At 35.3% G+C, this 14,606-nt stretch overlaps 1 protein-coding gene across 1 annotated transcript in view; it reads right to left on the reverse strand.

The window, feature by feature from the left end:
• Window positions 1-14,606, reverse strand: part of UNC13C (unc-13 homolog C) — a 591,483-nt gene that overhangs the window by 111,790 nt on the left and 465,087 nt on the right. Inside the window, 2 exon segments of the mRNA XM_036844585.1 lie at window positions 4,513-4,656; window positions 5,310-5,406. Of these exon segments, the coding sequence (XP_036700480.1) occupies window positions 4,513-4,656; window positions 5,310-5,406 (241 nt within the window).

The raw sequence follows: 14,606 nt of genomic DNA on the forward strand, positions 1-14,606 counted from the left end.
ATTTGTTGATTTGTTTTTAAGTAGTACTGAAGATACCATTACTTCATATTTCTCGGTTTTAAATTAAACTACTCATACTTGTCAAGAGCAGCCATACAGCCATAGGAATTTTCACCGCTCATGTGCCCATTTTACCACTCATCGCGGCTCCTAAATGTACCAGCTATGAAATTTGAAGCATTTGTTTGATACCTTATTCAGTCTTACGTAGTAAGAGTGAATCATCTTACTTTAAGATACATTAAAAAAAAAAGTGAATCATCCCTTTAAGATCCATTTCACAATGCTAGCTAAAGTGTCCTCTAAAGTGTCGGCAGATATCATTAATGTGTCTTCTCTCCAGGGGATGGTTTAAATCAGTCTAAGTCCCAGAAGGATAATATGATGTCAGTATCTTTTGATACAAGGATCCCAATCCTAAGAAGGATAGGGTTTTCAAGACTGATGGTCACATCTGATGAAATAAAACAAACTTCAGTAATCTAAAGTTACTGTGAAATAGCTAATTATATTAACTACAAAGGGCTATTTTTATTTTTATGATTTTCAATTCTAATAACATAGAATTTATTTTTCAATGAAGGTTGCCCATTTCTACTTTCCCAGAAAATGTTTTTCATTCCTTGTGATAATTCATCTCCTTGTGATAATACCGGATTAGTATTGAATGCCCATGGATTAAAAATGCTTTACTTCACTGAAGTTATTGTACTGTGCCAATAAAAGCTCACATTTCCTCAGTGACACATGGAGCCTAATTATTTTCTTCTTGCTTCAGAGAGTCCCAGTTCGGCTTTCCTGCTACTCCTACTCAGTGCTTCCGTGTCTCCACCTTACATAACCTGCTACCTGACTACTCTGAGGGTGAATTCTAGTTACTTTTGCAATATGTGCAATTATGACAGTATGTTACTAAATATATTAACTCTGAGATTCTGAAATTCTCATCTGAATCTGCTTCTACTACAGAGTTCCAGTAATAGCATGTAACACAGTTTTAAAAACACTATCCCTAATGACCCTGTTTCATTCTTTTCTTGTCAGTCACCCAAAACACAGCTGCTAGTCAAGAAAAGACTTTGGGCATTTTTTAGAATAATTCTGCAGAATTCACTGCAGATTTCCCCATTATGAGAAATTGGAATCAGCTGCTACCAAGAAAGTCTCAATAAATGATTTTAAGCTATTATTACCCTTTTTAAAAGTGTGAGGTTACTTTAGTCTTCCTAGTAAACAGATATAAAGACTGGAGTTCAAAATATCTCATGGCAGATAAATATTTTAATACAGTTTAGGCTGACAGCTTGTCTGCCTAAAAGCCTTCATTGGCTCCTCATTTTCTACTAAAGAAGTTCAGCCACTTTGCCAGTTCTTTACGACTCTTTACAATGCAGGTCTAACTTTCCAACTGCAGTTGCACAGCACTCTATGAATCCTATGCTCTTTCTTCAGTGGGACCTCTCAGGCTAGAACTCCTGAGTCACAGAATGGTGAAGGACAACAAAGATTCTCTCTTGACCAAACTCTACCCAGGTTCTTCCGAGTCCTCTCCCTTACTAGGCCTCAACCTTGGCCTATAAAGACTTGAACAAAACAGTAGCATAGTTTCTAACAGCTCAAGGCCACACCCCTGGGATGATTCTACATGCCCTGAAAGTGCCTGCCTGAGAAAACGCAAGGCTGCCAAAAGATTTGCCACTTGTTCCAGCCAACGTCTGAAGATAGGGCCCCTGTCTCCCAGCCTCTGCGGGAGGGTAGGAGGCTAACTTCGATAAGCACCAGTTAGCAAACCCAGATGCGCTTCCCATGGACCAACCCCCCTCTTCCTGCTTTTTGAGACCCTGCTTGTGCCCTCCCTGTTCCTACACTCTGCCTCTAAAACAGCCAGTGACACCTGTACAAATCAAAATTGACTCTCGTTCAGTCTGGACTCTTCCCCATTGCACTTATTTATTGCTAATTAAAATCTGTCCTTACAACTTTAACTAGTATCTGGCTTTGTTTATTTTTGACAAAGGCTCCCCCATAGGGTCGCCCAACCAGTATCTGATGTTGGGTGAGCAGGAAGTAAAACTTTGTTGTGTTAAATCATACAGTTTCTTGGTTTCCTTGTTACCTCAGCAAAACTATCTTACTACAGTTAATAAAGATGCTGCCTCCTACAAGAAGCCCTTTCCTAATCCACCTGTCAGTGAACCAGGCTTAAACTTTTCTAAGAGCCAGAGCCAATGACAGGGTCAGGCTCAAGCCTCCCATTCATAAAGGATCTCAAATTTAGACTTTTTGTGATATCGCAAATGAAGTAATCTACTCTTGTGTTGGTGTCTGTGGTTGAAAGCAGTGGCATGTTAAATGTATACATCCTTTAGGGGCTGAATTTTGCCCCTCAAAATTTATATGTTGAAACCCTAACTCCTAATATCTCAGAATATGACTGTATTTGGAGACAGGGCCTTTCAAAAAGTGAGTTAGTTAAAATAAGGCCATTAGTGAGAGCCCTAATCCAATATGACTGGTGTCTTTATAAGAAGAGAAAATTTAGACACACATAGAAACACTAGGGGTGTAGGTACACAGAGGAAAGACTGTGTGAGGACACAGTAAGAAGATACTCATCTGCAAGAATCCCTGAGAGCCCTCAGAAGAAAACAAACCTGCTGACACCTTGATCTTGGATTTATAGTTTCCAGAACTGTGAGAAAATTAATTTTTATTGTTTAAGCCACCATTCTGTGGTATTTTATTTATGGCAGCCCTAGCAAATTAATACTTCTTAAATATTATACAATTTCACTGAGTTTTGTCATGTCTTTATTTTTAACATGATCTATATCTATATCTCTCTACCTATCTCTCTCTCTATCTATATAGATAGAGAGATATAGATATACACTAGGCCTTTTTCAACCTCTGAGATACCCTGATTATAGCATTTGACTTTTTCATAGTTGTTTATAGGTTTGGCCATCTCATTATAGGTTTTTTGAGGTCGGAGATTGTGCTTATTCATGACTACATCTCTTAAAGTGGCTAGTAAATTGTGCAAGTGAGGCAAAGAGTAAGCCCTTGTCAAATAAACAGCCAGCTGAAACCTCTGCCATCATCCAACCCATGAAGCCAGGCTTATCCTTAGGGCCGTCAGGCATAGGAGTGTGTAGGTCATTGCCCTACATCCCTACATTTGTCGTATCACTACCGTGATTCAAACTCTCCAAATATTCACTGTTTCTTAAATTGTTCAAAAGATTAAGTATAAACTTCTCAACCTGGGAAGCAGAGCTCTTCAAGATCTGGACCCATCCTCACTCTCCTAACATTCCCCACTACTTCTCCCAGAACAGATTTTCTTTTTCCTTTTCTTTTCCTTTTTTCTTCTTTTTTGCCAGAGGATTGTTTCTCCCTGCTCTTCACGTCACGCTCAGCTTTTCCTTTCCCTTTGTTCCTGCTGTTCCCGTGGCTTAAAATACTTTTCTAACTTCACCTTTTTAGGCTGAATGAGCCCTGTTTTCCCAGGGAAACTGTATTTCAGCTCTCATTAGTTTTCCTTCCGCTCAACTTACTGTGCACTCTACTGTGCTTGAGATTGAATTGTGTCCCTCTTCATGCCATCTTCCAATTAGTTCATACCATCTTCCAATTAGTTCATGCCATGTGGTCTTATTATATATATATATATTTTTTAAGATTTGAAGGGCAGAGACAGCATTTTTTATTTCTTATATTTCCCCAGAAACTTTTGCAAAGTAGTAAGTAGTTTGCAAGCCTTCTTAGACAATAAGAGGAGGAAGAGGTCTTCAGAGGAATCTGGTTGCTCAAAATCAATTTGCCAACTAAGAAAACTAAGCTCATAAAAATCAAGGGACTTTGTGACCTTGATTGTGACCACCTAGAGGGGTGGGATAGGGAGGGTGGGAGGGAGACGCAAGAGGGAGAGGATATGGGGATATATGTATACGTATAGCTAATTCACTTTGTTATACAGCAGAAACTAACATAACATTGTAAAGCAATTATACTCCAATAAAGATGTTAAAAAAAAAAAAATCAAGGGAACTGCTCAGACTCACACTACAGTTATTGGCTGATTTGAAGTTAGAACTCAGTTTTCATTACTCCAAGTTCAAATACTTTTTATCGTACTCCTGATTAAAAAAAAATACTTGGCGATTTGAATATGAAATTCCAAGATCTATTTTCAGCTACAAAGCTGAAATAGAAATTAATTTGGCCACCTATGGTAGTCTCATCAATTACAAATGACTGAGTCATTCATGTGAATAATAAATAGGTTTTTTAAGATGATAAATCCATACTTAGGAAACAGGAAGGGTAAAAAGAGAGTCAGATGACAAACCTGAAACAGCCTATTTTTACTGGAATTAGAAAATTAAATTGGGGTAGTAGTCAGACAAGACTAATGTTACAAAACAACAGCATTTTTCAAATTCTGTGCAGGAAAATAACAACATGCCATAGTCCCAGTGAAGAAAGGATTCATTCCATTTAACCTACCTTTGCAAATCTTCTCATTAAGTGAGATAATGCTTCAGGATTGGGGCATTCCAGTTTCTTAATAATCTCAAAGCTCTGATTAAGCTGAGCAAAGACATCAACCACAGAGGAAGAAAACAGCGCGTGATCAGATGTCTGCTGGAACTGAGGGGAGAGAAGGTGAAACCATCCTCATAAGCATACTTTAGAGGGACTGTGGAAGGAATCTTCATTATTTCACAAAAACAGCTCAATCTCCTATATCATGTACTTTCATTTCCCAGTAATAAAATGCTTGCTCATTTTAAAATCATCCATCTCCTTTTCTGGAAAGTGTAGTAAAACTAATATCATGGGGCAGGTTGCTATTAATTGGTTTCTCCATTACTGAATTGAGGGACTGGTTCTTTCAATTTCTCATTCCCCACAGGCATTAGGATGGTTTAGCAAGCCGATTGTGGCTCAAGACATTTGATTTGCTCCAGAGGGATTTGGAGGGTGTCTGTTCCTAATCCTGGAATCCTGGAAAGGTTCCAGAACTACAGGGGAGCTTTGTATAAGCCCACTGAACTTGTAGATTCAGACCAATTCAAGGAGTAAAGAATCTTGGGGCAAAAGCGTGATTGATTTTTTTTTAAAAAGCGATTCCCTAGGGTTCTTATCAGCATTTAAAATTGTGTTTTAATTATATTTTGGTAATGAGAGGATTAAAATTAAACTTAATTAATAGCAATAAGCCTAACAATTCCCATTAGCTTAAAAGTGAGCAGTGTAAATGCATCTTGACAATAGGCAATCTGAAAGTCATTTAAACTCACTCCATCTTTTTTGTCTCTTCCCAGGGCTCCATGAAGGAACTCCATTGACACGTCTTCATTTTCATCTAGCCACTGCATGACAAAAGGTTCAAACCACCTGAAAAAAAATCAATAGTATTGCATACTATAAAAGATGTCATTTGCACATGATTAACAGTGAATACTGCTCTTTTCTTATCTGAGAGTAATTCAGGACCAAAAATCTCTTTTCATTCTCTCTTTCTAGTTCTGCTACCTTGAAGACCTTTAGTTTCACTTCTCAAACATATCCCCTTCCCAAAATTCCTTGGCAGTCCAGTGGTTAGGAGTCCAAGTGAGCTTCCACTACATGGGGACATGGGGTACAGGTTCATGGGTTCAATCCCTGATCGGGGAACTAAGGTCCTGCATGCTGTGCAGTGTACCATATACATGTGTATGTATATATATATATATATATATACACACACATATACACACACACATATATATGTGTATATATATATGTGTTTGTGTGTGTGTATATATATATATATATATATATATATATATATATATCCCCTTCTCTTTTACTTTCAATCTCTACCTTTCTCTTGGCCCTTCCAATGCTGCCTCAAATATGCTTAGTTCCCAATTCCCACTCTACAATTCTCTTTACAATTCAAAATCCTGTAAAATGTAGATCTTGTGTGCTATGTCCCCCACTGTGCCATTCTCTCATTTCTTAGGGCTTTACCATCTGGCTTTCATCTACACCGACTCACCTCCTGTAACTGATCCTGGGTGCTCACCTTTAACTTTTAGTGATCTGCAATCCACCAGTAGGTGGGTTTTGTGAATGGTCTAAGTTTCAAAGTTCTTTTTTCCGTATGAATGTGCACTTGTCTAGCACCATTTATTTAGAAGGTCATCCTTCCCCCCACTGCTTTGAGTTGGCATCTTTCATGCAAATCAGGTAACAGCAATGTGTGGATTTGTCTCTGGACTATTTTGTTTCATTGGTCTATTTGTCATACACAGCACCATACAATTAATAATTAACTTTTGAATAAGTCTTGATGACTGATAGTGCAGTTCTCCAACTTTTTTACTTCCTCTTCAAGATCGCTATGGCTAGTCTTAGCCCTTTGCATTTCTATGTATTACATATTTTTGGATGAACTTGTCAATCTGCACAAAAATAGCTGCGGGACTCCTTATGGGATTGCTTTGAATCTGTATGTCAATGTGGGGAGAACTACCTCCTTTACAAGAATGCATCTTTTTAGGAATATTGTATATTTTTATTTAGTTCATCTTAAGTAATCCTCTCAGTAATATTTTATAGTTGCCTGAATAGAGGGCACGCACATCTTTCATCACATGTGTTTATCACAGTTTTAATGCCATTCAAACGGTATTGTTTATATGTAATTTTCTAACTGTGGCTATCACATAGAAATACAATGAACTTACTACATTCACTTTTTAGATTCTATTAGTTTTCCTATACTTTCTTTTGAATTCTCTAGGTGTATAAATATGTCATATACACATATGGATAGCATCATTATATGCTTTTACAACCATTATACTTTTCTCTTTCTTGTCTTATTGTACTGTCTAGGACTTCTAGCACAATGTGAAATAAAAATGATGTTATCAGCTATCGGTCTCGTTCTTTTTTTAAAAATTTATTTTACTGAAGTATAGTTGATTTACAATGTTGTGTTAATTTCTACTGTATAGCAAAGTGATTCAGTTATACATATATATAATCAGTCATTCTTGATCTCAGGGGAAGTTTTCAAAATTTTATCCATGAGAAGGTTTGTACAGTTTTTTTCAAAGGGTGGGTCTTTTATTAGATTAAGAGAGTTCCCTTCTATTCCTAACTTGATAAGAGATTTTTATAATAAATTGATGTTCTATTTTATCTAATTATTGTTATATATTTAGTGTAATGATTGTAGCGATTTTCTCCTTCATAATTTAAATGTGGTGATTTACATTCATTGCTTTTAAAATGTTTAACTAATCTCATATTCCAGGAATAAATTCCCCATGGTCATGTTATATTACTGTTTTTATAGACCACTGAATTCTATTGGCTAATATTTCATTTATTTTTTTAAACTATGGTCAGAGAGAAATTGGCCTGTAATTATTCTTACTTGTCAGGTTCTCAATAGGTTTTAGTAGTGAGGATATGCTGACCTCAAAAAGGATTTGAGAAGTATTCCTGCCTTCTCTGGAACAGTTTGTGTAACATTGCTGATATTCTTTCTTAAACAGTTGGAAGAATTCCATTTGGAGCCATCTGGGCCTGGAGTTTTAATTGTGACATGATTTTTATTTAAGGATTCAAATTTTAAAATAGTTATAGACCCGCTCAGATTTTATCTTTTTTCCTATGCTAGCTTGATAAGTTTTCTTTTTAAAGGAATTTGTACATTTTGTCTAACTTTTAAATGTGCTACCATAAATACTCTCTTAATAATTTTTTATCTTTGTAGCATCTTTAGTGACATCTTTTCCTGATAATGGTAATTTGTGACATATCTTTTTTCACTGGCCTTACTAAGGTTTTTTTGATTTTTATAGTCTTCTCAAAAGCACACTTGGCTTTTTAATTTCTCCTTAAATTTTCTACTTTATTTTTATTACAGGTCATGTTGATTATTTTTTCTACTTTCTCTTGACTTGACTGGCTTTTAAACATTTCTTCTGATAACTTATATTACTGATTTCATAGCCTTTTTTCCTTTCTCTTTATAGAACTAGAGCTATAAATCTTCCTCTGTTTACTGTTTTAGCTGTAATCCACAAGTTTTGACATGCCATATTTTATCACTTAGTTAAAAATATCATGTAATCTACACTGTGATTTGTTTTTTGACTTATGAATGATCTAGAGTATCTGCTTAATTTCCCTATCTGGTGACTTTCTAGTTATCTTCTTGGAGTAGATTTTTGGCTTAATTCCACAGTGGTCCAAGAACATACAGTATATGCTTCAATCTTTTAAAATTCATCATACTTGCTATCAGATAGTCTATTTTGGTAAATGCACCATGTACATCTGATAACAATGTGTATTTTCTCATTGCTGGTTATAATTGTAGATAGGTAGTGTGTGTGTGTGTGTGTGTGTGTGTGTGTATGTGTGTAAATAATATCTATGAAAATTTGTGGAAACTCTGGGTGACCAGAAATAGATGGACAGATATCATGTTGTTGAAATGTCTTTTTTCTTAATAACATTTTTTGTCTGATTCTTCAATCAGTTTCTGAAAGATGTATAATCTCCAAATAGAATTGTAGATTTGATTTTTCATTTTACTTCTGACAATTTTTGCTTTATATATTTTGCTGACATGTCATTTGATACATACAAATTTAGAAATGAAATATATTTTTAAATTTTATTTTTGAAATATTTTAATTGAAGTATAGTTGATTTACAATGCTGTGTTAGTTCCTGGTGTATAGCAAAGTGAGTCAGTTATGTATGTTATGGTTTCATATATATATATATATATATATATATATATATATATTCTATTTCATATTCTTTTCCATTATGGTTTGTTACAGGGTATTGAATATAGTTCCCTGTGCTACACAGTAGGACCTTGTTGTTTATCTATTTTATACATAGTAGTTTGTATCTACTAATCCCAGACTCCTAATTTATCCCTCCCTCCCCCTTCCCCTTTGGTAACCATAAGTTTGCTTTGTGTCTATGAGTGTTTGTTTTGTAAATAAGTTCATTTGTATCATATTTTAGATTCTACATATAAGTGACATCATATGATATTTTTCTTTCTCTGTCTGACTTCCCTTAGTATGATAACCTCTAGGTCCATCCATGTTGCTGCAAATGGCAATATTTCATTCTTTTTATGGCTGAGTAGTATTCCACTGTATATATGTACCACATTTTCTTTATCCATTCATCTATCAATGGACATTTAGGCTTCTTCTATGACTTGCCTATTGTAAATAGTGTTGCTATGAACTTTGGGGTGCATGTATCTTTTCAAGTTAGAGTTTTCTCCGGATATATGCCCAGGAGTGGGATTGCTGGATCATATGGCAACTCTATTTTTAGCTTTATAAGGAACCCCCATATTGTTTTCCATAGTGGCTGCACCAATTTACATTCCCACCAACAGTGAAGGAGGGTTCCCTTTTCCCTACACCCTCTCCAGCATTTGTTATTTGTAGACTTTTTGATGGTGGCCATTCTGACCAGTGTGAGGTGGTACCTCTTTGTCATTTTGGTTTGCATTTCTCTAATAATTAGCAATGTTGAGCATCTTTTCATGTGCCTGTTGGCCATCTGTATGTCTTCTTTGGGGAATTGTCTATTTAGGTCTTCTGCCTATTTATTTTTGAAGTTTGAACAAAAAGAAAAATGATATTTATTTATTTGTTCTGCCCATTTTTTGATTGGGTGGTTTGGTTTTTTTTACTGAGTTGTATGAACTGTTTTTATATTTTGGAATTTAACCCCTTGTTGGTCACATCATTTGCAAATATTTTCTTCCATCCCATAGGTTGTCTTTACATTTTATTTATGGCTTCATTTGCTGTGCAAAAGCTTATAAGTTTGAGTAGGTCCCATTTGTTTACTTTTGCTTTTATTTCTATTGCCTTGGGAGACTGACCTAAGAAAATGTTGCTATGATTTATGTCAGAGAATGTTTTGCCTATGTTCTCCTCTAGGAGTGTTATGGTGTCATGTTTTATATTTAAGTCTTTAAGTCATTTTGAGTTTATTTTTGTGTATGGTGTGAGGGAGTGTTCTAACTTCATTGATTTACATGTAGCTGTCCAGCTTTCCCAACATCACTTCCTGAAGAGACTGTCTTTTCTCCATTGTATATATTCTTGCCTCCTTTGTCAAAGATTAATTGAGCGTAGATGTGTGGGTTTATTTCTGGACTCTCTATTCTGTTCCATTGATCCACATGTCTGTTTTTGTGCCAATACCATGATGTTTTGATTGCTGTAGATTTGTAGTATTGTCCGAAGTCTAGGAGGGTTATGCCTCCAGCTTTGTTCTTTTTCCTCAGGATTGCTTTGGCAATTCACGGGTCCTTCATGGTTCCATGTAAATTTTAGGGTAATAATTAGTTTTGTGAAAAATGTCATGGGTAATTTGATAGAAATCAAATTAAATCTGTAGGTTGCTTTGGGTAGTATGGCCATTTAACAATATTAATTCTTCCAATCCAAGAGCATGGGATATCTTTCCATTAGATATCTTTCCCACCTTTTTGTCGAATTGCTCCTTTAATCATCATGAAAAATTTCTCTCTCTCAAAGTATTTATCTTAAAATCTATTTTGTCTAATATTAGGACAGCTGTGTAATTTTCCTTTCAATTATTTTTTTCATCTTTTCACTTAACATTTCTAGACTCATGTTTTAGATGAATAAACTGTAAGCAAGATATTTTGGGTTTTGCTATTTTATCTAGTAGGACAATACTTGTTGGCTAGAGTATTAATATATTTGCATTTAATGATTACACTTAATTTTCTGATACATTAAATTTTAAATCTATCATCTTGCTTCCCCCACCCTCAATTTCCTACTTGCTCTTCCCTCTTTTCACTCTCGTTTCTTGATTTTTACATAATTTTGTTTTATCCTCCTCCCCTTCCCCATTATCTTATTGATGCATAGTATTATATTATACCTTAAGGGGTTACACTATAAATTATAATACACATCCACGACATAGTCAAAGCTTTTTAAAATGAGTATTTTACACTTTTCAAACAAGTCAAGGATCTTGTATTTACTCAGTGTATCACTCTTCTACCTTTTCATGCTATTGCTGTCTTCTATTTTAAATTTATTTGTTTATTTATTATTTATTTTTGGCTGCATTTGGTGTTCATTGCTGTGCGCGGGCTTTCTCTAGCGGTGGTGAGTGGGGGCTACTCTTCATTGTGGTGCATGGGCTTCTCATTGTGGTGGCTTCTCTTGTTACAGAGCACAGGCTCTAGGCGCACAGGCTTCAGTAGTGGCTCATGGGCTCTAGAGCACAGGCTCAGTATTTGTGGCGCACGGGCTTAGTTGCTCCGCAGCATACAGGATCTTCCCAGACCAGGGATTGAGCCTGTGTCGCCTGTATTGGCAGGCAGATTCTTAACCACTGCATCACCAGGGAAGTCCTAATCCTATGTATATTTTATTCTACAGATTTTTAAAATTTTATATAGTTAATGTGTTTATTTATTTATTTTTTAATTTTTATTTTTTAATGTGTTTTAAATGTACTCATTTGTTCACCTTCTTTAATGATTTTAATTCTTTACTATATTACTGTATTTTTATCTTGAGTCATTTTCCTTGTCTGAAGGCTTAGAGTATATTTTTGGTGAGAGTCTGCTGGAAATAAGTTCTCTCAACTTCTCAGTTATATAAATGTTTTTATTTTCCTTTATTTTTGAAGGCTATGTTTGACACTTGTAGAATTCTAAATTGTTGTTTTCTTTCAGCACTTAAAAGGTATCATTGCATTGTATTCAGGTTTCAGTCACTTCTATTGAATAATCAGCCAACTGTTTTACTGCAGCTCTTTTGAAGGTAAAGTGTCTTCCCTTTCTTGACCCAGTACATTTAAAGATTTCTTCTTCTTTTTGATTTTAAGCAGTTTTCTATGATGTACCTACAGGTAGTTTTCCTTGCATTTACCCTTCTTAGGATTTATAGAAATTCTTGAACTGTGGCTTCATGTTTTTCATCAGTTTTGCAAAATCCACATCTAGTGACTCTTCACACACTGCTCTAGTACTGTTTCTCTCTTCTCCTTTTCTGGAACTCAGGTCTTTGTACATTAGACCTTTTTATAATTTGTCCCATATATCTCTGTTCTATTTTTTCTATATTTTGTATTTTTTGTTTCTATGTTTTTATATGAATATATTCTTCAAAAATATGTTCCAGTTATTTTAAACCCTCTTCTGCTATGTATATTCTGCCATTAGGTCCATCTATCACATTCCTAATTTCACCCTATTTCAGTTCTACAATGTCCATTTTATTCTTCTTATAGGTTCCATTTTTCTGTTGAAATTCTCCCATAAGTTGAAGTACACATCAAACTCTATGTCTGATAAGACTAATATCTCTTTTTCTCTTGGATTCTAGTCATTTGGTCCTGTTGCCTGGCAGTCTTTAATCTTTTGTTAAATATTGTGCATTGTCTATGAAAAATTATGGAACATTTGGTTGATCATTTCCTCCAAAGTGGATCTGAATTTCTTCTTGTAGACAGAATGTAGGGAGCTCACCACAATCTAGGAAAGACTGGGTTTTAGACTGGGCTACTTCCAGTTTGCCCTTATTTTTAGGACAGAGTCCTTCAGGGATCTCACCTGAAAACCTGGGATGTTTATAATGCATCTTCTTTCTTAGGAAGCTTTGCTTTCTAATTTTTATCTCCCCAGCATTGTGAGACTGCTGAAGTCTCTGCTTGGTTTTTAATCTCTTAGTGCCTGCTTTCTACTTGTTTATTTCTGCCTTACTCTCCACACATGGGCAGATTAAGAATCAGAGAATACCTCAAGGAGAAACTGCATGCAACATGCTATACTTACTTCTCTGTAGTTCCCTTTATTCTAGGATGTTGGTCCCACAAGACAAAGCAGCCTTCAGAGTCTTGAACACCAATGTTTGTTTCTCTAGCCCAGGGAGATCACTATAAACTCGGGGTTACTGTTTTCTATTTGACCACCATGACTTATATGGCAAATTGGTAAATGCGTGTAGATGGAGAGGACTGGAGAGAAACTGCAGCAAATACAGGGTTCACCTCAATGCAGTTCTTTTCTCAGGGACCATAGCTTCTCAATCCCTGGTTGCCTCAATTGCTGTCTGATACTGTTTAATTTTGTTTTGCTTTTATAGTTGGTCTTCAGTGAGCATGTTAGTCTGATTTAAGTTAGTGTAGTTTAGTTAGTCTACACAGAGCCAGAAGCAGAATTCTCTTGGCAAATAGCTCCCTTTTTCATTTCCCTATTCCCAGTCAATGATACTACCAACACTTAGGCACATGTACTCCATGTTTAACTCTTCCTTCTTTCTTTTATCCTCATGTGTCTTTAGTTGACAAATTCTGTAAATTCTATCTTTGAAATTTCTCTCCCATACATCTTCATCCTTTACATTTTTACTACAATCACTCTATTATGTGTATAAAATTTTTACTTCTCCCAGTATACAATTCTATCTTATAAGCTTCTATGAGAAAAGTTAAATAAATGGGCAGTTCTAATCTCATCACTACGTTACTCACTAACTTCTAAATCCCTTCCCTACCTCCCTCCATTCTCTACCTTTTCCAACCCCCACAATGCCTAATGAAAGTGGTAAAAGCTTCACAGTATTTATATAATCTAGTTCAAAACCACATTTCCTACATTACTTTCTACTAATTTTGTAAAGATACCCTGTACTCCACTGAAATGAAACTATTTCCCATGGACCATAGCCCATGTATTCCTTCCTCCATAATTATGCTCATAACTTTCCTTTCGTTTTCTTGCCATAGCCAGAACAACATTTCAAAGTCTGTATCAAATGCTACCCCATCCATAAATACTGTGTAGAGTCATTGAAATGGGGTAATATCTCTCTTCTGTGAGACCCGATTGCACTTTGCTCATATTACTTGAATTAGTAATTATCTCAATTTGCCTTGCTTTAGCAGGATTTTTGTTCTTACACTATCTCCTTGAGTATAAGCCCTTTCAAGGTGAGGCCTTTATTTTATTCACTATTGTCCTACAATACTTGGCATAGTGCCTAGAATTTGGAAGCCCTCCCTCAACAGAATAAAACAGAATTCTGACAAATATAAAATGCAGAGTATTATAAATCTGTGTGATTACAGTTATATCTGATAGATTCATGTTTCTGAAAATGTTACCTGTTTAATAATGACTTCTATTTTAGAAATATAAATATCTAAGACATTTTTAGGTTTGAAATAAAGAGTAATTTGGATTATATAGATCAATACACAAGCACCCCTCATTTTCCCAACAAAATTTGAGTTCAAGCACTTTTACAAGAAATAATTTCATCATGTGAGCCATTGTGTATTATGTATTATGTATTTCTTTCTCTTTGAGTTGAATATCCAAGTAAGTCATACTTCAAAAATGCAACACAATTCAATTAAATATGGTTCCCAAAAGTATGCAAATCATTTAATGTTAATTTTATGACAGAAATGTCAGCATTCAAATGAAGCTTATGTGAAGAGATTTTACGGCTGCATAATTCAGGTTTAATTTTACAGGACTATGAATTGAG

The sequence above is a fragment of the Balaenoptera musculus genome, chromosome 2 (genome assembly GCF_009873245.2).
Source record: "Balaenoptera musculus isolate JJ_BM4_2016_0621 chromosome 2, mBalMus1.pri.v3, whole genome shotgun sequence".
Lineage (NCBI taxonomy): Eukaryota > Metazoa > Chordata > Mammalia > Artiodactyla > Balaenopteridae > Balaenoptera > Balaenoptera musculus.